General features: G+C 35.4%; 3 protein-coding genes across 3 annotated transcripts; all 3 read left to right on the forward strand.

The window, feature by feature from the left end:
* Positions 1 to 440: 440 nt before the first annotated feature.
* Positions 441 to 1,397, forward strand: LOC138833639 (olfactory receptor 10AG1-like). Its single transcript, XM_070031921.1, has one exon. It carries the CDS (start codon positions 441 to 443, stop codon positions 1,395 to 1,397), a length of 957 nt encoding a protein of 318 aa, XP_069888022.1.
* Positions 1,398 to 10,010: 8,613 nt separating this feature from the next.
* LOC138834177 (olfactory receptor 10AG1-like) lies at positions 10,011 to 10,991 on the forward strand. Its single transcript, XM_070032934.1, has one exon. It carries the CDS (start codon positions 10,011 to 10,013, stop codon positions 10,989 to 10,991), a length of 981 nt encoding a protein of 326 aa, XP_069889035.1.
* An 8,291-nt stretch (positions 10,992 to 19,282) lies between these two features.
* Positions 19,283 to 20,248, forward strand: LOC138834178 (olfactory receptor 10AG1-like). The gene has a single exon (XM_070032935.1). The coding sequence runs from the start codon at positions 19,340 to 19,342 to the stop codon at positions 20,246 to 20,248; it is 909 nt and encodes a 302-aa protein (XP_069889036.1). The 5' UTR covers positions 19,283 to 19,339.
* The last annotated feature ends 4,600 nt before the right edge of the window (positions 20,249 to 24,848 follow it).

The raw sequence follows: 24,848 nt of genomic DNA on the forward strand, positions 1-24,848 counted from the left end.
TTACAATATTATAAATGTAAATAAAAGCAGCAAACCATCATATTGATTAGGATAGAGCAGAATTTCTTGTTATAGAATGGCAGAAATTGACAGAAACACCATGTGTTAAGATTATGTGACAACATCGCTTGCTCTTACATTTTGGCTGTTGTCCTTTTACACACACACACACACACACACACACACACACACACACACACACACACACACACACACACTTCAAGTGAGCCAAAGGTCAGATTTTAAAATTACTGTGGTTTATTTTTTTTAACATCCTAGGAATTTACAACATTGAATTTGAAGTGGATCACTAAAAATGTAAAACAAGCCAACAAATACAACTAGACATCAATGTGGCATTAGAGGATTTAAGGCCAGTCATATATCCCACTTTGCAACTGAGTGCAGGGATCCAAATCCTGGAATCATTTTGTTCACAGATGGAGTCTACAATGCAACGCCCCCTACAGGAGAATCATACTTCATTGTTAGAATTCATTTTGACCGGATTTTCTGATGTTCCAAACTTGCAAGGCTTTCTTTTTGGGATCTTTTTGATCATCTACATCATTATTCTGATGGGAAATAGCCTCATTATCACAATAACCACAGTCGATCCTTCTCTTCAGACTCCAATGTACTTTTTTCTCGGAAACTTTTCTTGCTTGGAAATGTGTTATGTGTCGGTTGTCATCCCCAGATTATTACGAGATCTCTGTAGACAAGATAGAAGCATTTCCTTTATGGCCTGTGCTACACAAATGTATTTCTTTTTAATTCTGGGAGTAACTGAATGTTTCATTCTGACTGCAATGGCTTATGACAGGTATGTCGCCATTTGCCACCCACTGCTCTACCCTCTCATCATGAACAGCAGACTGTGCCTCCAACTGGCTGTGGGCTGTTGGACCAGTGGAGTTCCAATACATATCGGTTTCACCTACTGGATGTTCTCTCTACCTTTCTGTGGACATAAACAGTTGAATCACTTTTTCTGTGACATACCTCCAGTCTTGGCTCTAGTATGTGGGAATACATTTATGATTGAGATGGTGATTTATGTAATTGCTCTCATAGTTGTCACTATTCCGTTTACGTTGATACTTGGATCTTATCTGAAAATAATCTTAACCATTGTGAAGCTGCCTTCTGCCAGTGGGAGAGCCAAGGCCTTCTCTACCTGTTCTTCCCACCTCATGGTTGTGGCTTTATTCTTTGGGTCAAGCGCTGTTACTTATTTGAGACCCAAGTCCAGTCATTCTCCAAGAACGGACAAATTCCTTTCTCTCTTTTATACCATTGTGACTCCCATGTTTAATCCCATGATATATTGCTTGCGAAACAAAGATGTGATGGTGGCGTTGAAAAAATTCCTCCTGAAATGGATTGTGTTATGATTCAACACCCATGACTTTGTTTTCGTGTCACAGACTCCATAAATTAATTTTGTGATTATTTTAGTGAATATTTTCATCTGAGTATATTTTTATCTGAAAATAAGGATCTCAGCTTTGTTTTCTTTAGTTTGCCTCAGTGTGAAGGATCAAACCCAGAGCCCTGCAAATTCTAAGAAAGGGTTCTACAGAGCTCTATGTACTTTAGTCCCTAAATACTTTTTTGTTTAATAATATTAGATAAATCCATTAAGTTTACATTAATATAAAGCAATAATTTATGAAACTTAATATATGACACTGAAGTGTCTGAAATAGCATACTGGATTCTTAAATGCCTTTGTAGGTATTTATTTATCTATTTATTTGTATTTTCTTTTTATGCAGTACTGGGGTTTGAACTCATGATCTTGTCCCGGATGCAAAACCTCACCCCAAGGTCATTCATCTTTATGTCTCCAGAAAACTTAAATATATATGTATGTATATATACATACATGTATCCATATGTTAAGTTTTCTGGAGACATGTATGTATATATACATACATATATATTTAAGTTTTCTGGAGACATAAAGGTATATATATATACATACATACATATATATTTAAGTTTTCTGGAGACATAAAGGTATATATATATATATACATATATATACATACATATATGTGTGTATGTATAAATATATACATACATATATAATTTAATTAACTTTAATTTCATAACTTACAAAATAAGAATTAAATTCACATTTTTAGGCAAGAATGTTGAATAAGAAAATATTTAAGTATTAAACATTTCTTTCAGAATTAGTAATTTCTTTGTTATTAGGAAAAAATTATGTATAAAAGGGATCTGTGTCCTCTGTCAATAATATATTTAGTGAGTGTTGTAAATATTGAAATGATACATATTCTTATTAAAATCAATGATTGAAAACTCCTAATTGGAGCACAGGAGTTCTATTTGAAGAAAGGATGATCTTGAACTCTCTCTTACTGGTGAGGCAGATTTGTCAATCCAAATAGTAGAAATTTTGAGCCTTTGTAAATCTTCACAGGATATATTTTTATTGAGACATAGCAATTCTATGAACAGTTCAGAGGGTGCATTACAATAATGTATGTGATGGGTAGGGAGTACACAGGATCATAAATGTTCTCATCTTTTGAAACATTTTATGTGATAGATATTTCATTATCTTTTATATGAAATTTTAATGGCCCCTTTTGCAGCTAGCAGACCACAAGCTATTGAAATTCTGCAGATAGCTCTCATGAGAGAAAGACAGGGCTTAGCTAAGACACCTAACATTTTCTTCTCTTTTGGCAAGGAAGACGTTTAATTATTGAGGAAACAAAAGAGGAAGACATTAAGTATTTTAAGGCATGTTTAGTAAAGGATGAGTTAGAAAGACTGAATTATCAGAACTAAATCTGTCCACATTCTATGGGGAGGAGAACAAAGTGTTTTCAATAATTCTCTGCTTTCTTTGACTCTGGTGGTTTCCCATTAGAGAGGATGACATGTATTTGGTGGATAGGAAGTATCCAAGACCCCCTGGAGTTAGAAGAAATGAATTTTCCCTCTAATGTTCACTTTCATCACTTTCTTGAGTTGGTTAGGTGGCTCTCAAGTACAAAATAGGTAGACACACTGCATGGATATATAGAGAAAACACTTTCAGTTGGCCTCATGAAGGACTAGATCCTAGTTTCATGTTCTTAACAATGAGCCACAACTTTCATAGAGATTTGATTCTCTTTCATTCATTAGCTGAATCTGGCATTAAGAGACACAAGAATGATTGCAAGATAATCAGTGATCAGGGCACTCTGCTTCTGAAAACTCATTAATGTAGATGTTTGTATGGGCTTCTTCCTAGACTTGTTGTAATTTCTTTGAGCTGCAGTTAAGGTTGCATAAAAAATTTGAAGATTTGAAGGAGAACAACTTTTGTTCAACTGTATATATCCATCCAGTCTCTCACAAGTGAACAGTAATGGAGTCCATCTCAAAGACTGAGGTGAATAAAGAAACCTCTGATCTCTTACATCTAGAACTAAGAAAAGTAAATCACCTTATTATTATAGTAGAATCAACAATGATCTAAACAAATAGTTCATCTCTGAATTACAGAGTACTTTGAAAATAAGATATATTTTTAGTGGAAGGGGATTTGTGTTGAAGAAATTAACAGAATGTAATTTTTTATCACTTTCATATTTTTAAGCCATAATTTTCTCTATTCCAGACATTCTGTCCTCCTACTTGCTCAGGAATTCATCAGGACACACAGACACACAAGCCAGCTACACAAATGCTACCCTGCTTTTTCACAGGCTGGTTCAACTTATCTTCACTTTCTTTTTTCTACTTTTTCCAAATCTCATTTTAGCACTGATACCATTTCTCTACCATTGCTCTAAGCTTCCAGTTTTAGTTGTAACAAAATCCTTAAGCCACTATTCTATGCATCGTATGTTATATGCTATTTACATTACTTACAGCTAGCATTTTTCCTTACAATTTATGTAAACACCAGGAATACTGGCATTTACCAGGAGTACTTGGTTGATTGTCTAAAAAATATTTACCAAAAAGGATGAATGAATAAAGTCTATCAATGTCTGGAAGAAGAAAACATGTCATATTCATGTTAAATATAATAACCCAGAGTATTTTTATTTGTTTAATTTTTGGAGATGTATTTTTAAAGGGATGGAATGTGATATTTATAACAAAAAGTTCATTAAAATCATAGAAAATAGCTTGTAATTCTAGCTACTCAAGGGGCTGAGATCTGAGGATGGCAATTCAAAGCCAGTCCAGGGAGGAAAGTCTGTGAGACTCTTACCTTCAGATAACTCCCAGAAAACTGGAAGTTGTGCTGTGGCTCAAAGTGGTAGAGAGCTAGCCTTGAACGATAAAGGTCAGTGACAGTGCCTAGGCCCTGAGTTCAAGCCTCATGACTAAAAAGAAAAAAGCAGAACACTAGAAACTATACTTGTAAATGAAAAATATTTTGAGATTTGTGTGTGTGTGTGTGTGTGTATGTGTGTGTGGTATACTTCTAACTTTATTATTAAAATAAAATAAGTTGGCCAATTAAAACATTTGAAGCATTTATAAAGTCCTATATATAAAACAAATGTATACTCATTATTGCTAGTGATATTACTGACAATAATGACCTCCTCTTTCTGTGTGTGGGGTACTGAGGCTTGTAGTCAGGGTTTTATACTCTCTGTTGGCCTTTTCTGCTCACGACTGGAATGCTTTTCACCAAGAGAACACCCTGTGCTGACATCGTTCCACAAAGGTTTATTTCTAATAACTGATGAACCTCATTGTCACCCACAGTTCATATTATACATTTTAGTTCAGTCTGATGAACCTTGTTCATATTATACATTTTAGTTCATTATTGTATTTAAAAGTTATTTCTTAAGACAAACACTGTTTTCATGCCTGCAATGCTAGCTACTCAGGAGGCTGAGATCTGAGCATCACATTTTGAAGCCAGAGTGGGCAGGAAAGACCATGAGTTCTTTTATTTTTTTGTTTTATTTTTTAAACATTTTTATTATGAAAATAACATACAGAGGAGTTACAATTACATGGGCAAGATAATGAGTACATTTCTTATCAAGCATTGTTGCTTCCTCCTTTGTTTCCCCTTCCTGTCCCTTCCCATATCCTGTCCCCCCCATATCTCTCCCTTCCCCCCACCCTCCCCTCCAAAGTTGTAAAGTTCATTTTTCGACATAAAGACTTATACATCTCATTGTTGCAATGGGTCCACCTGAATCCCTATTTAAACGAGCGGGGAGGATTGGGTGGGAGGGACAGGGGGAGGTTGGGAAGGGATGGGAAGGGGAAACAAAGGAGGAGGCTCCAATGCTTGATAAGAAATGTACTCATTATCTTGCCCATGTAATTGTAACCCCTCTGTACAGTATTTTCACAATTAAAGAAAAAGAGAAGAGAAAAAGAAACAAATGGGGCAATGTCATTCATTCTGATTGAGGCATAGAATTCCATTGTGTGTGTGTGTGTGTGTGTGTGTGTGTGTGTGTGTGTGTGTGTGTGTGTGTGTGTGTATCACATTTTCTTGATCTATTCATCTACTGAGGGGCATCAGGGTTGGTTCCATATCTTAGCTATGGTAAATAATGCTGCAATAAACATCTTTATTTCTAATTAATCACCAAAAAAATCTGGAAGTAGAGCTGTGGCTAAAGTGGTAGAGCATTAACTCTGAGCACAAAAAGCTCAAGGACAATGTGTAGGCCCTGAATTCAAGACCAGAACTGGCAAAAAGTAAGTTACGTATTAAAAAATCAGTATATTTAATGTGCTGCCACATATAGAGCCACATTTATAATGAGTAAATATAAATTGAATAAGAAAATGGTTTCACTGTATTTGATGTTAGTATAATTTGTGGAGGAAGGGAAAAAACAAATTGTTTAAATAGGGATACAGGTGGACCCATTGCAACAATGAGATGCACAAGATGTTATGTCGTAAACAAACTTTACAACCTTGGTGCAGTGGTGGTGGGGGGGAAGGGATGGTAAGGGGAAACAAACGAGGAGGCAACAATGATTGAAGAAATGTACTGGTTACATTTCTCATATAATTGTAACCCCTCTGTACAGTATTTTCACAATTAAAAAATCATTACAAAAAAAAGAAAATTGTAATTTATCTTTCTTAAGACAATAATTTCAATGTGTAAACGGATTTTGGGACAGTAAAACTAGTGCGGAAAAAGAAGTAGTCGCAGGCACTAAGTTGTCTACGTAATTAACCCAGCAACTACAGAGCCCACTTTTCTTTCCTGCAGGTATTTCTCACACTTTCTTCACAGCACTCAACAGTCCACATTAAGCTGATATTATTATTATATTATTATTACTATATATTAGCTAAGAAAAGAAGGTGGTATATTATTCAATCATTTCCCCAATTCTCCATATCTGATTATTGTATGAGACAATGAACCTATGAGTTTGGGCCATGGATGTGGGAGACTTTTTTTGGGAGGGGGTCCGGTTGTGGGGCCTGACCTCTGGGCCTGGGCGCTGTCCCTCAGCTCTTCAGCTCAAGGCTAGCGCTCTACCACTTGAGCCACAGCACCACTTCCAGCTTTTTTCTTTTTCCTTATGTGGTGCTGAGGAATCGAACCCAGTGCCTCAGACATGCAAGGCAAGCACTCTACCACTGAGCCAACTTCCCAGCCCCAGTGGGAGACTTTTTATAGGCAAACCATAAAGATCCTTCCTTCTTGATGATGGAGATGTGAAAGACAAAGGAATGAAAAGGAGACGCAAAGTAGGAAATCCATTCATAAAGAATAAAGATCAAAATTGTACATTTTTGTTATTTATTTATTATGTGCGTGTGTGTGTGTGTGTGTGTGTGTGTGTGTGTGTGTGTGTGTGTGTTGGGTTTGAAGTCATTGCCTAGATGCTGTCCTTGAGGTTTTGTTGTTGTTTTTGTTGTTTTTGCTTCAAGGGTAGCACTTGACCATTGAGCCACAGCTCCACTAGTGGCTTTTTTTGGTGGCTAATTGGAGCTAAGAATCTCTGGATTTTCTGCTACGAACTATGATCCTGTGAGCTCAGTGTTCTCAGTAGTCAGGACTGAAGGTATGAGCCCTGGCAAGCAGCCAAAGTGGTAACAGTTTTGATAGTAGATACATTTTGGTAGGTTAAAGATGCAGAATTTTATTAACCACTGAAACAACTAACTTGCTGCACATAAAAGACAGATATAATAAAAAATATACAAATAATTGAATCAGCTCAAAATGACAGATAACAGAGTATAAGTGAAAGAAAATGGAAGAAATGGAAAATGGTAATATATTGGACTGATACTGATTTCTAAGGATTTAAGCATTCCAATTAAAAGTTGTACATTGATAAAAGTAAATACAACTCAACTAATATGGTTCCAAATTTACCTACTTGATGAATAAATAGGCATGATGTTTCATAATGAGTGAGAATACTTATGTGTATATGTGTACATCATTTGTTATTGTTGCTATTGTTCCTGCCAGTCCTTAGGCTCAAACTTCTGGCTTTTTAGAGTTTACTTGTAGATAAAAGTCTCGTGGGACTTGCCTGTAATGAAAGATTGACTTTAAACCAGGCTTCTCAGACTTCAGCCTTCTGAGTAGCTAGGTTGTGAATGGCCAGTGACCTATATGTGCATGTTTCTACTTGTAGAAGAGTAGAAAATAAGTCATAGCACTATTATGGTTGTTTGCACATTGAATCCACCAATGAAATGTTGACCCTGTATTTCTCAATGTGATTTTTCTCCACTTCTCCACAGAAGGACTTAGTATTCCACAACAGGATAAAAAAATCAGTTGTGTGACAGTTGATACATGAGTATAATGCACTTTGGTACTATTCATAACTATCCCCCTTATATATCCCTGTATCCATATTCTTTGCTTTCTCTTTTCCCCCATTACACCCTTCTCATTTATCATAATTTTCTTGAGAGATCTACACTCCATCGATGAGATAAAACACATTACTGAGTATAGATTGTTCCCCTTTCCAGAGAATGGCATATTCTGTTCTTCTGTATGACTCAATTTTACCTCATTGTGTGTGTGTGTTTGTGTGTGTATATGTATACATATATGTATATACACATGCATATATACATTTATATGTACATATAATATTTTGTTCATTTGTCCATCAAACCTGGTTATTATGAACTATGCTGCCACAAACATTGGTATGGAAGTCTCTAGTGTGTGCTGACTTTGATTTATAACATGTACCTAGATGACAACTGGATCCAATGATAGTACTATCTTTGAAATTTTGAACACCTCTACAGTGAGTACCATTGTGACCAGACTAAATTCCATTTCTATCAGCTGTATTGAAGGATTTATGTTTCTCTCATCCTCTCCAATATTATTATTGTTTGTTTGTTTCTTGATGATATTCATTCAGACTAGATGGACATGGAATCTCAGTGTAGATTTGTATATATTTGAACACCTTTTCAAGTATTTAGCAGATCGTTTATAGTTAAAATAAAAACAGTTAGTTGAGTTGCACAGTTTTTGAGTGTATTAATTTCTCTGGTTAAGTTTTGAGTTTAGTATATATTTTGGATTCTCATCCTCTGTCAGATGAATAGGTATGAATGATTTTCTCCCATGATATAGACTAACCAGCAATTCACTGTGTTGGTTCCTTGGCACTGCAAAAATATTTACCGCATCGAGGAAAACTAGTACTCCTCAAAGATAAGAAAACAAATTCTAAATATTCAAATGCTTCCACCAAGAAATTCAGTTCACTAAAAGGCATGATCATAAGATAGGTAAGAAATAAAATGTCTGAGTGTTACCTTATATTTTAAGAAAAGGAGCACTATAAACTATATTCCATGGAGAGAATTCAGAAAAAACTTGGCCTGTTATGCAGAGTTGATTGTAAAAACAGACTAATTGGGACCACAGACAGTGAGCTATGCAATTTAGATATGACAAGGGAAAAGAGATATCCCCACAGGAAAAACGTATTTCCTCTATAAAGAAGACTAGCTTTGCCCAAATCAAGTAGATTCGTTGGTTAAAAATCATGTAAATTTCTATCGTAATATTTACACTAAAGAAAAGGGAAAGAAACAATATGTGCAAAACTGGAACTAAAAGGTAACACTAAATATGTTAATATTTTTCAGAACTATTAATAAAGTTGAGAATCATAATATGATACAGTATCAGCTATCTAACACCATGATATTTAATAATATGTTCTTAAATATAATTTTCTAATTGACCATTACCACAATTTTCTAATCTACTTGGTTAAAAAGTTAACATCTTTCCAGAAACTGCAATATATAAATGCCTAACCAATTTGTCTGTGGTCAATAATTGTAATGGGTATGTATATATGTATGCATTTTCATTTGTCAAATTCAAACACTGGTGAGGTACTGGTGGCTCATGCCTTTAATCATAGCTTCTCAGGAGACTGAGATCAGAAGATCATAGTTTAAAGCCAGCTTGGACAGGAAAGTCCATGAGAATTCTTTACTCATTAAACACCACAAAGACAAAAGAGCTGCAAATAGTGTAATTCTTTAGGAAGACTAAGACAAAGCCTAACAAAATGAATACTAGGAAATGGGAACTTGCAGTGGGGAGGGTGTTAAGAGGCCTGGGGTAGAAGGATGAATGGGGGAATTGAGTAGCACGCAGGCAAGAATGAATTGTGTATGCCACACAACTGAGAAAAATAAGGGAAGAGGAGGGATGAAGATGTGGAAAGGATGACACGGATCAAGATGCGTTGTATACATGAATTGCATTGTTAAAGGGCAAAAATCAACACATAATTTAAAATAGCAGTATTATTACTAAGAATACGGATGCTCTAACATTTTAAATATATTTTAAAAGTTTTTCTTGATGAAATTGATCTGTTGTTGTATTTCGATGTGTCTATTTCACCTGGTTCCATTTAAAGTCTCCCAGAATAAAGATTTGTATGATGCAGAAGAAAACGTTAAAAATATAAAGAAAAACTCACATTCCAATCCACTTTGCGTACAGAAAAATGCAGTCAAGAAATGTGCGTCTGTGGGAAAGAGACCAATTGGAAGTTACAGGAACAAATTCTACTGTGATGACAGAATTTGTTCTCTTGGGCTTTTCTGATGTACCCCAACTGCATGGGTTTCTCTTTGGAATATTTTTCGTCATCTATATGATTATTGTGTTGGGGAATGGAATCATTATTGTGGTAACCAGAGTGGATCCCTCTCTTCAGACACCCATGTATTTCTTTATCAGCAATTTCTCTTTCCTAGAGATCTGCTATGTGTCCATCACCCTTCCCAGAATGCTCATGGACCTTTGGACCCAGAAGGGAACTATTTCTTTGTATGCCTGTGCTACACAAATGTGTTTCTTCTTGATTCTGGGAGCCACAGAGTGCTTCCTGCTAGCTGTGATGGCCTATGACCGCTATGTGGCCATCTGCCACCCTCTCCACTACCCTCTCATCATGAACCGCAAAGTGTACACTCAGTTGGTTGCTGCCGCCTGGGTCAGTGGAATGCCAGTGCAAGTCGGACAAACGATCCAGATTTTCTCTCTGCCCTTCTGTGACTCTCATCAAATCGATCACTTTTTCTGTGACATTCCTCCCATGCTCAAACTGGCCTGTGGGGACGTGTTCGTGAACGAGCTGGTGGTCTTTGTATTTGCAGTGCTGATCGTCACCGTTCCCTTTATATGCATTTTAGTGTCCTACGTGAGAATTATCTCAACCATTTTGAAGCTGCCATCCAACAGCGGAAGGTCCAAAGCCTTTTCCACTTGCTCTTCTCACCTTATCGTCGTGTTTTTATTCTATGGATCTGCCAGTGTCACCTACCTGAAACCGAAATCCACTCAGTATGAGGGGACGGACAAACTGCTTTCTCTGTTCTATACGATTTTGACACCCATGTTCAATCCCATGATATACAGTCTACGTAACAAAGATGTGAAGGAGGCCCTGAGAAAGTTCTGGCCCAAATTGGCAGCCTGGTGAAGCCATTCAAGTGGCAAAGTTTATTTTTATAGGTCTAATTTGTATATGTGCATATGACTAGAGTGTGATTCAATCTTGATTTCTGTGTGTGAATAAGCTGCTAGAATTAGTTCTTGGGTGGATGTATTCACTGTTAAGATGATTGGATTAATTAATTAAACATGTTATACTTTTTCAAACAGTCAGCCTTTGTCCTCACTGGATTGATAGCGGTATAAAGCTATTAAAGATTACATTATATATGCCATGTTATAATCTAGGCTTATCTTCTAAATGAACATCGTATATTGAGGAGACAAAGTATGTTATGAAAGTGTGAACTCATAAGGTTATATTCACAAGAATTAATTATATGCATATTATTATATGCTTACTGGAATCTTTATGATAATACTATTTTTCTAAACAAAAAATAGAACTGACTACTGATACTCAGATGCTTTCAATAAATCTGATGTATAAGTATCATACATGCAATTATAGTCTTTAGAAAGATAACATTAAATACATATTAATGTTCATAGTACATCTTTAGAAAGATCACATTAAACATACATATTAATGTTCATAGTACATTAGTCCTTACATCCAGGCAATTATTTTCTCTCCCAGGTTGTCTTTTGGGTTAACCTTGAAATTGGCTTTTGCCAATAGGATATTGCCAAACATGAATGATTACTTGGGCATTAGGGGCTTGAGATTTCTATCAATAGAAACCTTAACATTACTTATGCTCCCAAACCCACATTACTCAGGTTGCTGATATCTGAGGATCATGGATTGAGGTCAGCCTAGACAGGAAAAGTTGTGAAAGAATTATTTCCAATTAATTACTAGCAAAAGACACGAGTGGAGCTGTGGCTCAGATGGCAAAGATCTAGCTTTGAGCAAAAAAGCCAAGGGACAGTACCCAGGCCATGAATTTAAACCCCAGGACTGACAACCAAACAAACAACAATGACAACAACAAAAAGAACACTAGATCCATGATAAAGGAGGCACATCACATTACAACATAGACTGATAAAATCAGAACAGACTTAGGATACATTCAGTTTGAAAATTATTTACCAACACGTTTACTAGTTCTTTACCAGATATTGGAATGTGTCACTCACTCTGTTTTCTTAGTTCTGAGTATTGCCCTTGGCACTTGTGTATTCATAGCAAGCATTCTGCTGCTTAAGCTATACCCCAGTCCTTTTATTGTTATGGCTTCTTTGCAGGGGTGGTGCCTGGCTACTGTTGCCTAAATTAACCTCAAATTTATCCTCCCCTTGCCTTTTGCTCCTCAAAAGCTGGGATTACAAGTATGATTCACAACGCCTGGCTCTGATTCAGTTGTTATCAGAGATGCCTATCTGTGTCATGTTTTCTAATTCTTTGCATATGTGAAATTTTGTTCTACAAAATGACTCATTCTTTGAGATAAGTATTTATGTGCTGAAGATGGAAGATACTTATCTTGGAAAAGAAAATCATGACTAATAAAGTAATGACAATATAATATATTTATAGAGTGAATGGATAAATACTTTTGAACTAGCCTTTCTTTAAATACAATTTTCAAAACAGTAACTTATGCAAAGCTTCAAGATTGTATACATGAAGAAAAGACAAAAAGTTATACTATTAAATGTCTTTTCAACGACAGGGGCATAGCTAAAATCACTAAAAACTTGCCAACCCAGCAAAAAGCCCTGAATAATTCTCATTGCTAGTAAAAGAAAATCAATCTTTCTAATATTTCAGTATATATATTTATATATTCTCTGTCTCTATATATTCTCTTTACATATATTATTTTCTGTCTAAGATAGAGTTAAATTCCAGTTTTATATTTGCTTTGTGTGGTCTGAATAACTCCATTAGGAAATTTCTTGATGGTGGAAATGTTAACTATCTTAATAATGATAATAGTTTCACTGGTGTATACATATATACATATATATATCTGCATATGAATGCAGTTATATATATATATATCAGAAAAAGTTGTAAACTAAATATGTGTTCTCTATCCTTATTATATTCAGTTTTACATTAACAAAAATCTTCAAACATCTTCTGAACATTCAATTTGTTTTTTTTTAATTTTTTTATTGTGAAAATACTGTACAGAGGGGTTACAATTACATGGGCAAGATAGTGAGTACATTTCTTATGAAGAATTGTAGCCTCCTCCTTTGTTTACCCTTCCCATCCCTTCCCATCCTCCCTCCCGCCCCAGCAAATCCTCCCCCCCCCCAAGTTGTAAAGTTCATTGTTGACATGACAACTTGTACTTCCCATTGTTGCAACAGGTCCACCTGTATCCTTATTTAAAGGACTTGTTTTTCCCCTTCCCCTCCACATATTATACCAACATCAAATACAGTGAAAGCAGGGGTTATACTGTGGGGGAGGGACATACAAAGCAACAAATAAATCATCTTATAATTGCGTTAGAAACAAATGCATGAAAGAAAAAAACATTTAAAATACATATGTTAGGGTTCATTTTCCTAACATCACCGTATCTGACCTTTTCTGTTTAACTCATACATACACTAGATATTGCAAATAAGGGAAATCATGGGACCTATGTTTCTTTGGTCTTGGCTTACTTCACTTAATATAATTTTTTCCAAGTCTTTCCATTTCCTAACAAATGGGGCAATGTCATTCTTGATGGAATAGGAGAAACCCTAGGTCTCCTTGGCGCAGACCAAAATTTTCTTAATAGAGACCCAGAAACACAACAAATCAAAGAAAGTTTGGACAAATGGGATTGCATGAAGTTGCAGAGCTTCTGCATGGCAAAGGACATAGCTAGCAAGATCAATAGAAAGTCCACAGATTGGGAGAAGATCTTCACTAGCCATACAACAGACAAGGGTCTCATATCTAAAATATACTTGGAACTCAAAAAATTAAACCCCCCAACAACAAATCCTCAAAGAAACAATAAATAAGTGGGCTAATGACTTAAAGAGAAACTTCTCTGAAGAAGAAAGAAGGATGGCCAATAGACACATGAAGAAATGCTCAACCTCCCTAGCCATGAAAGAAATGCAAATCAAAACAACATTGAGATACCACCTCACCCCAGTTAGAATGGCAAAAATCAATAACTCTAATAATAACAGATACTGGAGGGGATGTGGACAGAAGGGAACCTTACTTCATTGTTGGTGGGAGTGTAAACTTGTTCAACCACTTTGGAAAATAGTATGGAGGTTCCTCAAAAGACTCCACGTAGAGCTCTCCTATGTCCCAGCAGTCCCATTTTTGGGCATTTACCCAAATGTTTACAAAGAAGACCACACTAAAACTACCAGCACAACTATGTTTATTGCAGCATTATTTACCATAGCTAAGATCTGGAACCAACCCAGATACCCCTCATGAACATTCACTTTGGAATATGCTGTTTTACATATACAGTGCTAGAAGCCCAGGTGGCAGAGATAGGGAAAAGTCAGTTTGTGTGAAACACCCACAAGACCCCATATCACCAATAAAACCTGAGCATGTTGGATGTACCTATCAGTCTGTATATAAAAATGAGGTCCTATTCGAAACATAACTAAAACCAGAAGTGCTGGAGATGGGCCCAAATGTTAGATCACCAGCATAACAATAACAAGGCCCTGCGATCAAACCCTAATACTGCCACCCCCAAGAAAGAATCAAATTTGAAATATTGGGACATTCAATAAAACTAAAAAAATAACATACATTGCATGCATACTTGATCTCAAAAAGATATAACAATTATTTAATTAAAAGTAGCTGAAGAAAGATGATCCTGGAGAACAATAACTATCTCAGATATAATTCATGGGTAAACCATAATGATTATATATTATTTTAATTAATATAAATTTTATACAAGTGCTCAGTGTGAACATTTGAACCTTTCTTAGTTAGATTTAAAATACAAATAAACCCAATAATTATCCAAACTATTTCATTACAGACAATAAGTTTTGTAAGTGGATCCATTCGATTACAAACAAACAAAGGCTATTAGTAGACATTTTTCGAGATATAGAAAATGTAGCCAGGTGCTCATGGACCACACTTGTGATCTTAGTCACTTGGGAGGCTGAGAATCAGAGGATGGTGGTCCAAAGCCATTCCAGTCAGACCATTTCCTATAGTTCCATACTCATGGTGTTCATATGACCCCATTCCCATGGAGGAAATCTGAGTTCCAGAGGATTCTGTATGATCCTGTGCTCAAAGACCAGCCTAGGTAGAAGAGTTCAGTATGCTCCATCCCCACAGATGCTCTGACAGGGGCTGTGATTCCAGCAATGATGAGAAAGTTGATGGACCAGTGCTTAGGCAATTGCACATAGGCTTTTTAGTTCATGAACAGAGGACAGAATAGCAGGTTACAGCAGCCTTATGATGATCATAGGGCATTATTGCTAAAAAGAAACAGAGGGAAAACTCTGTGGCTCCCAGAATAAGGTAGAAGCAAAATTGTATAGCAGAAAAAAAGAAAGCAAGAAAACAGAGAAGGAGGGAAGGAAGGAAGGAAGGAAGGAAGAAAGGAAGAAAGGAGGAAGGGAGGGAGGGAGGGAAGGAGAGGAGGGAAGGAGATGAGGAAAAGAAAATAAATATTTCCTTACTGGATCGAAATATATGTCAGCATTCTAGGAATAATGACAGACACATGATCAAGGGGAAAAAGCAGCTGATGAATAAATGCTAGAGTGAATTCCATTCTTGTTATCAGAATGTTGATGCCATTCTGCAAAAGGATAATCACAAATGACTAAGAATGTTCTGAAGCAGTTTGCTTGATTGCTGACATATTTTTCAGATGAGAGGATGGAAGAGCCTGGGCATCGTAGTGGGTAGAGCCAGTTGTCCAAATGCAAAAATGTGAGGAATTATGTCTCTGTATTTATGGTAGTTCTGACTCTCCTCAGTTAGCAACAGTGTCCCTATCAAGCACAATGGAGAATGGCCACACGTTCCTCTGAAATCTCACTCCTGTTCTGAGTAGGATTAAAGAAAAATCATCCATTGTGTTCACAGGATTCTAAATAGAAGGGGGTGGCTGACACCATACAATGAAATTCCAAATAATTAATGATCACAGATTTTGACAAATATAACACCATATGGCGAGGCTATAGATGTCTCTCCATCCGTGGACACAGTAACCACACTTTTAGTGGCCCAAAGCATTCAGGAGGAGGATCTTGATGGTTTACAAACTTGTTCTATTTCTTTGACCAGAGTTAAGTGACATTCCCTGGTCTTATGATGAATGTGAAAAACTCCATAAAATTCCGTTGCTTATGGTTTCTTCGTAAACAATCCAGCCATGAAACACTAGAGGAGAGAAAAAATGTAACACATGTAGGCCTTGGTTTATGGCATCTCCTGTGAGATTCTGATCTCCATAAAAGTCTGAAGTCAGTGAGTTTAGGTTAAAGGTGTTGACAGGGAAGTTTTTAAAATGTATTCTCTTCCCTTATAATCTTCTTTGCTAACAAAAATAATAGCTTTATAAATTATTTATATCTTTATACTTTATAACATAATTATTTTATTAGCAAAAATTTATTGCACGAAGATGCTTCATTCTGCTATTTACTGTGTGCTTACAATGTTCTTTAATCTTTTCTTTAGATGCTTATTTAAAATGCTTGTTCAAGCAAGCATCTTGGAGGTGGCTTGTATATTCAATCTGCTGTATTTCCTAAAATCTGAAAAAATAGAGCATGATGTGAAAAAAATTCTAAGTGTTTTTGTCAGCATGAATGACATTCCATAAGAGATAATTCAGGGCAAAATATCTAATTACCCTACATATTAAAAATATCAAATCCAACCTTTCTGTGTGAGAAAGCATATGATACATTGTCTGCATGATCTAGACATATACAAATTAAAGAAAACATAATAGGAAGGCAAATCTACATCAACGCAATGGCCTTAGGTACAATATCTAAAACAGCCTTACTTCTAAAAATAAAATGATATGTAAAATGTATTGTATTACGTGGTATTTCACAGTAATCAAACTCCCTTGTTGTAGGCTGGCTGTATGCCAGGAATAGGCTTCTGAGGAAGATGGGTATAAATAAAGAGCCATGTTGAGAAATAAAGTAGAATGATTGCCAACAATAGCAGTCTTCTAAAAAGTAAGAGATGATGAGAGAAAATGATCCCCAGGGGTAGCTCAAGGATTCATATATGAGGGCACTTGATGTTTAAAGCAAGTAAAGTATCATAGAATCAGTCTTACTTGCTGAGAAAAAGCTTGAGGTTTTTTTGTAAGTTAAATATTACTACATACCTTAAGACTACTTCATGCATTTCTATCAAGGTAAGCACTAAAAGATCTGACTAATTGATCTAAATTAGAACAAAATTAATAAAAGAAAAAAGCACACACTTCATATAATTTGCTGAAATGAGTTAGCTATATAATTCATATCACTTTTCTTCTTTGAAATTAAAGAGTTCTCTTCCAAAAAAGCCTAATGATATTCACAGTGAAAATAATCTAAGATTAACTTGAAAACTAATATAATGAAAATATTAAACTTTTATTTACCAAAGTATGGGGTATGAAGTCAATAAGAATGGTGGTTATGAAAAATAGAAAATATGTATTTAGATTTCTGGGCAAAAGCATTATGAAATATAACAGAAAAATTTTAAGTAAGGCTGACTTATTACAGGGTAATATTAACTAAAGGAGCAAGTGTATGATTTTTGTTTTGCTTGAGATTTTAGTCCTGTCGACTGCTCTGGTATGGTCAGTCTAAGTTACAGTGTTGTTTAATCAAAGTTTTTTTGTTTCTGTTTTTGTTTTTGTTTTTTGGTCATTCATGGGGCTTGAACTCTAGGCCTGAGCGTTGTCCCTCATCTCTTCAGCTCAAGGCTAGCACTCTACCACTTGAGCTACAGCACCACTTCCTGTTTTCTGGTGGTTGATTGGAGATAAGAGTTTCACAGACTTACCTGCCTGGGCTGGCTTTTAACCTCCATCCTCAGATCTCAGCCTCCTGAGTAGCTAGAATTACAGGCATGAGCCACCAGTGCCCAGCAAGTTATTTTTAACAAGTCATTAGGAAAGGAAAATAGAGAAAAGGAGTATCAGTTGATAATAAAGGTAGTATATAAGAATGGAAATTCTTACATGAAAAAGAAAAAAAATACCAAAAAATGGGTGAAAGATTTTTCATATTTGGCTATTAAGTTCAAGGTTAATATTTATCATGTCTTGGAGAGGAGGTCTGCATTGGAATATTTAAAGAAGAATATAACGAAGTATACTTCTTGCTCAAGTGGTAAAAAGCTAAAAACAGAGCTCTACACCTGAGTTCAAAAAGCACCAGCACAAAAATAATTGCATACCTGCCTGGTGCCTATAAGTCTAGCTACTCAGAAGGCTAATATCTGAGGATGTCTATTTGAAGTTAGCCCAGGTAGAATACATCTGTGAGATACTTATGTTCTAATTAATCACAAAAAGCTGAAAGTGTAGCTTTGGCTCACATGGTAGCGCTCTAGCCTTGAGCCTAGAGGTCAAGCCCCAGGACAGGCAAAAAAAGGTAGCATATTAATTAGTGTTTATCAAAATTTTTATAAGAGATGGGAGAATTGCAAAATGTAAAGGAATAATAATGGATCTATTTGTTTCTTCAGAAACAATGAATTAAGAAAATTGACTCTCATTTGGACTGTAAAAGGACAAATTAATACTCAGTATAAATAAGAAAGAAAGCCCAAAGAAAAGCTAAAAATAAAAAAACCCTCTGAACTCAAGGAAGATTAAATATTATGACCAAGGAAGAGAAAAACAGTTTTTAAATTTTATGTTGTTGTAAAATTGCTGTACCGAGGGACTACAGTTACAGAAGTAAGGCAATGAGTACATTACTTGTGGATCATTGTTACCCCTTCCCTTGTTGTTGTCCCTTGAAAAACAATTATTATACACAGGCAAAACCAAGGAAAAGCTTCTACTATAATTCCTAATTTAAGGTGAAGCAATGGAATGGTATTTCTTTATTACGTGTTCGAAATGGTAACATTCCTTTTGCAATATGCTTAGTATAATTGAAACAGACTCTAACGAGGCATATTATAACTTATTTCTTTAAATTGATTGAGTTTAATTTCATAGCATTTTAACCTCTGAGGTTTAAAATCTTATCAGAGACACACAGCCACTCAGTGCTGGAAAGAATAGATTATATAAAGACATTGTACACCCAATTCAGATAATACACAAATCCAATATAATTCAAAGGTGAATTATTAACCCTCTTGGATTTACCAAATCTGCAGATGGAGAGCAAGTTAGAACAGGAAAACCAAGCAATACTTCCATGATGGAATTTGTACTCGTGGGCTTTTCTGACAGTCCCCATCTCCAGTGGATACTTTTTGGGATATTTTTACTTATGTACTTGACAATTCTGTTATGTAACAGCCTCATCATAGTAATTACAAGGACAGATGCCACCCTCCAAACACCGATGTATTTTTTCCTTAGCCATTTTTCCTTTCTGGAAATCTGCTATGTAAATGTCACGGTGCCACGCATGCTCACGGATCTCTGTACCCAAAAGGGAAACATCTCCTTTTTCGCCTGTGCTACCCAGATGTGTTTTGTCCTTATGCTGGGAGGCACTGAATGCCTCCTTTTGACAGTGATGGCCTATGACCGTTACGTGGCCATCTGCAACCCGCTGAACTATGCTCTGGTCATGAGCCACAAGGTCTGCGTGCAGCTGGTGGCCGCCTCGTGGGGCAGTGTCATTCCAGTCGTGATTGGACAAACCTTCCAGATCTTCTCTTTGCCATTCTGTGGGTCTCACCGGATCAATCACTTCATCTGTGACCTACCTCCCGTCCTCAAGCTCGCCTGTGGCGACACTTTCGTGAATGAGATAGCAGTGTACTTGGTCGCAATGGTGTTTGTCACCATTCCCTTTCTGTTGATCATCGTGTCCTATGGCAAAATCATCTCCAACATCCTGAGACTGTCCTCGGCCAAAGGGAGGACTAAAGCCTTCTCCACTTGCTCCTCTCATTTGATAGTGGTGGTCTTATTCTATGGCACTGCTAGTATCACTTATTTACAGCCCAAACCGAACCAATCTGAAGCAATTGGAAAGTTACTGTCTCTTTTCTACACCATCTTGACTCCTACGGTGAACCCCATCATCTACACACTGAGAAACAAGGATATCATGGTGGCTCTGAGAAAACTACTAACTAAGTTACTACCATGAACAAACTATTGGATATTCAGAATTTTTTGTTGTTGTTATTGTTTCATTCTGTGTCTGTTACATAGCCTAAACAGAAAACTTAGCTTCATTCTTGGATTCTTCAGAAACAATTTTGTGTCCGTCAACAACCTTAGGTAAAGGGACCTCTGTTTTATGGAATTTAATTGTGTATCATTAGACTACAGATAAAATCAATAGCCTCTATCTGTTATCAGGTCAATATTTGTATTGTTAAATATTGAATTAAGACACTGTTTGAGTATAAATTTGTCATTGCAAGAACTGAAGGAAATTAAACATAGTTGTACAGTGTATTCCATGGGCGATTTCTTTTCTTTTCTTTTCTTTCTTTCTTTCTTTCTTTCTTTCTTTCTTTCTTTCTTTCTTTTCTTTCTTTCTTTCTTTCTTTCTTTCTTTCTTTCTTTCTTTCTTTCTTTCTTTCTTTCTTTCTTTCTTTCTTTTTTGGTTGTGGGGCTTGAACTCTGGGCCTGGGCACTGTCCCTCAGCATTTCAGCTCAAGGTGAGCTCTCTAACATTGCAGCCACTGTGTTACTTCTGTTTTTCAGGTGATTATTTGGAGACAAGAGTCTCACAGACTTTCTTGCCTTGCCTGGGCGGGCTTTGAAACTGTGATCCTCAGATCTCAGCCTCCTGAGTAGCTAGGATTACAGGCATGAGCCCCCAGCACCTGGCTCACAGGTCGATTTCTTTCCAAGGGTTCACCACATTATAGAGTGTACTTGCACAGAAAAACAAAACAAAACAGCAGACAAACAGGGGCAGATGGAAAGAAACTCAACCTCAGTAAATTTTCAACACTTCCCTTTCTTCTGTATACAGTTTGCAGTCTTGGTTCATATCTGTTGCCCTCTGCAAAAGAATCTCCATGTCTATAAGGTTCAAACCACCAAGAAGGAAGATGGAGTCTAATGTCTCTGTCATGTCATTAGGCCAGGGTAAACCCATTAAAACAAGTGCAAACTGCACAGGAAGAACCTTACTGTTGCCACCAGAGTTTCTTGAATTTTGCACAGCATCTTACTAAAGCTCACAGATCTTATATAGTAGGAAAACTATTTTAATTCACTTTACTGGCATAGTGGTGCTTTTTTGTGGTATTAGAAACTCTGGGGATGGTGGAAGAAAAACTGGGTGTTTAAAATCAGTCTGGGGAAAGACAGTTATTTGCTCTGAAATGAAACAAAACAAGTTAAAATAAAGTAATAAATAAGTATTTAACAAGAAGAGGACAGGAGCATAATTTAAACGTGGGAGGCTTGAACAAGCAAGGTTAGGATGACCTGTATCATCAATAAACAGTACCATAGTAAAAGAAACAAAGGGGAAAAAACACAAAAAAGCTAGCACTTGAACTACACAACTCATCTAAGCAGTTCCAGGGACGGAAACAGATTGTGATTAAAAAAAAAAAAAGGTAGAAAACTAGAGACACCTTGTTAGAAATCTCACACCACAAGTAAGATGAAATATCTCCAGGGCATTTGTAATCCCAAATAAGAAATGGAAGCAAAATCATTCTGAGAGTTCTGCTTATCATTATCACAAACACAGTACAAGGGCTATATTTTAGAATAGACATTTGTCATGGTGGGAAACACTGATGATGGAAACTGTGATGAAAGGAAGTGGATGGAATTTCCTTCAAAAAATCCACATGATATCTTGCAATTCCAGGTTTTAATTCTACTTCACATGAAGAGGAAGAAACACACACACACACACACACACACACACACACACACACACACACACACACACACACACAACTTACATACACAAAACCTCTACCAAAAAATTAACAAAATCTTCAATAAATATTGTACAAATGGCCAAGAAGAAAAAAATCAATAATAACAAGAAAACTGATTACAAGACATTATCATATTATAGGCGTTCATCTCATTGATAATTTTCCTACTGAAAATTCGACTTTAGAAATCAGTATAAACAAAGTGAAATGAATATCCCATTGGGATAAGAACTGGCCTCAATTAAAATAATGATAAAAAAATCTCTAAATGCCAGAAGCAATTGACATTCATTCAATTAAAGTCTGGGAAAGACCAGCTTCTTTGGGTTCACTTTTTCATATATCAGATTGATTCATTCCAAGTTTTTATTTTATTCTAACTATAGTATATTGCAAGAGTTGATTACAATTATGACACAGGAAATCCCATGAATGTATCCAAGCAACCCAGTGTTCAAATAAAAAAAATTAAGAATACAAAGGGAATAGTCTAATACAAGGAGATTGCATTTGGAACCTTAAGTTTATATATGTATATATAAACTTATATAGTCGGAATATATATGCTGATATTATTTTTATTTACTGATATTTATTTATATATAAATATTTATATTTATCTCAATCGCAAGTAAGTATTACCAATTTTGTCAATTTGGTTAATAATTACAAATATGTCTATTTTTGGTAGTCTCACAAAGTATTCTCAACATGTACAATATCCTGTACAATAACCATTGCTGTGTACTTTATTCTACAGAGAGCCTGAAGAGAGAGTATCTTGAGCAGAGTTAAGTGTTACCTTGTTTTTATAAAGAAACCAAATCAATAGATGCCAAAATGATATTTTTAACTGCAAAATCAAATTGCAAATAGGGAATGTCCCTAGGGAAGCCAGAAATACTTTTAAAAGTAGGTCCAGTATCTTTGATGACACAAGTGGCTTCATTTAAAGAAGTCAAAATATCTATGTACAGAACCCCTCAACAATAAGGAAGTATTTAACCTTAATCCATATAAGGCAGGTAAATATAAACTGTTTTGTTTTAATGTATTTAGATTACAATTACTATTTAAGATCTAGTAGAATGCTTTAATTAAATTGTTTTCTACACATCTTTCCTATGTAATGTACAGGTAAGTTTAAAAGAAGTTTAAGGATTCATGTTATTATACAGAAAACATACAATCAGAACTGAACGAAGCATAGATAGCTTTATATATATATATATATATATATATATATATAAGTTTGAGGATTATTACCGTTTCCTCTGAAAATGTTAAGAGTATGAGATAGCAGAGATATTAATTTAGAACTTAAATATCATAGCACTGTTTTATTGCTTTTAACTAATAAAAGACATAAGCATCTAGAGTAGTACATTGAGTGAATTTAAGCTCTTTGAACCTGTTTCTTTCAAGTATAGCATAAAAATAGGATAAATCTCCTTTTAAATGCATTAGTAATTCAATTATTAGAATTTGAAGTTGGACTATAGCAACTCAGGGAGAGCACTCAGCGTCTGAGTTCAAGGCCTAGTAACAGCACACACAAAAAAAATAGCAACTTTTATATGTAGAATGTAATAATTTTACAAACTTTTTTTTTTAATTTTGTTTGATGTGCACTAAGATAATAAGTTTCCTGAGATTGAATGAATTGTGTTGGGCAATTTTCACAATAGCCTAAGTGAAACTTTAATTGAATTTTAGCCCCTTTTTGGAAGAATACTGTTCCACTTCCACAGCACTGTTCATAGAAAACACGCATTGCATAAGATCCAAGTCACCAGGTTGGAAAATATAAGCCAAGATTGGAATTAACTATCAGATCTAAGACAATTTAGGGACAATATTTGAGCAGATTCATATTAGGCCTATGCAAGTTCTTGAGAATTGGTGAGTTCTTGTTTTCCATTGAAGGAGTCTCACTTAAATCCCCATATTGTGAAACTCAATGGAAGACAGAATGAAAGAAAGTAATTTTTCAACAAGTTAATCCATTAAATAAATGGATTTTATTTACAAAATACAAGAGTTAGAGCAATGAAAAAATTAGTGAACATAGTGGAGTATCTCTATTTTTATATAATTATAGCTATGGAATCATTGCTAGTAAACAATCACTATAAAATTGGTCAGAATTTTACCAACATTGCCTGAAGTCTCAAAAATAAAGAATCTTAGAATTGTTAGTTATTTATTATAGTTAATAAAAACAGAGTTAGGATCCAAACCCAAGTCCAATATAGACAAAATATGCATTGAATTAAAATAAGAAGACTATATCCAAATCAAATTATATGTGGCTATTTGGTCTCAATATCTTTTTTTTAATTTGAAAATCTGAAGGTTAGAAATGGATGAAGTGTTTCTTTGTGAGGAAAAACAAAGTGCACAGTTTTGCACAGTTTAATTGGTTAATGGGCTTTATTCTACATATTCCTAGGACACTTTTACCACATAATACCCTCCTTTATTTCCCATATAATATTCTACCAAAAGAGACATTTTTGCCCTTTGCAATTCATAAATTATTCTTTTTATTTTTAGACTCTTCTAGAAATTATTACCTCTATTGAAAAGTGGTGTTGTTCCAAATGAGTGATAGAAATGAAGAGTGAGGAAATGAAGAGTTGAAATGTACAAATATAATTTTACTATATGTTTAAAAATTCTAGAATTAAAAAAATGAAGAATCATTTTAGAAATTTTAATCAAAAAGAAATGATCTTTCCGGGCGCCTGTAATCCTAGCTACTCAGGAGGCTGAGATCTGAGGATCACAGTTCAAAGCCAGCCCAGGCAGGAAAGTCTGTGAAACTCT

The sequence above is a fragment of the Dipodomys merriami genome, unplaced genomic scaffold (genome assembly GCF_024711535.1).
Source record: "Dipodomys merriami isolate MVZ:Mamm:240054 unplaced genomic scaffold, mDipMer1.0.p SCAF_21, whole genome shotgun sequence".
In the NCBI taxonomy this organism is placed as follows: Eukaryota; Metazoa; Chordata; class Mammalia; order Rodentia; family Heteromyidae; genus Dipodomys; species Dipodomys merriami.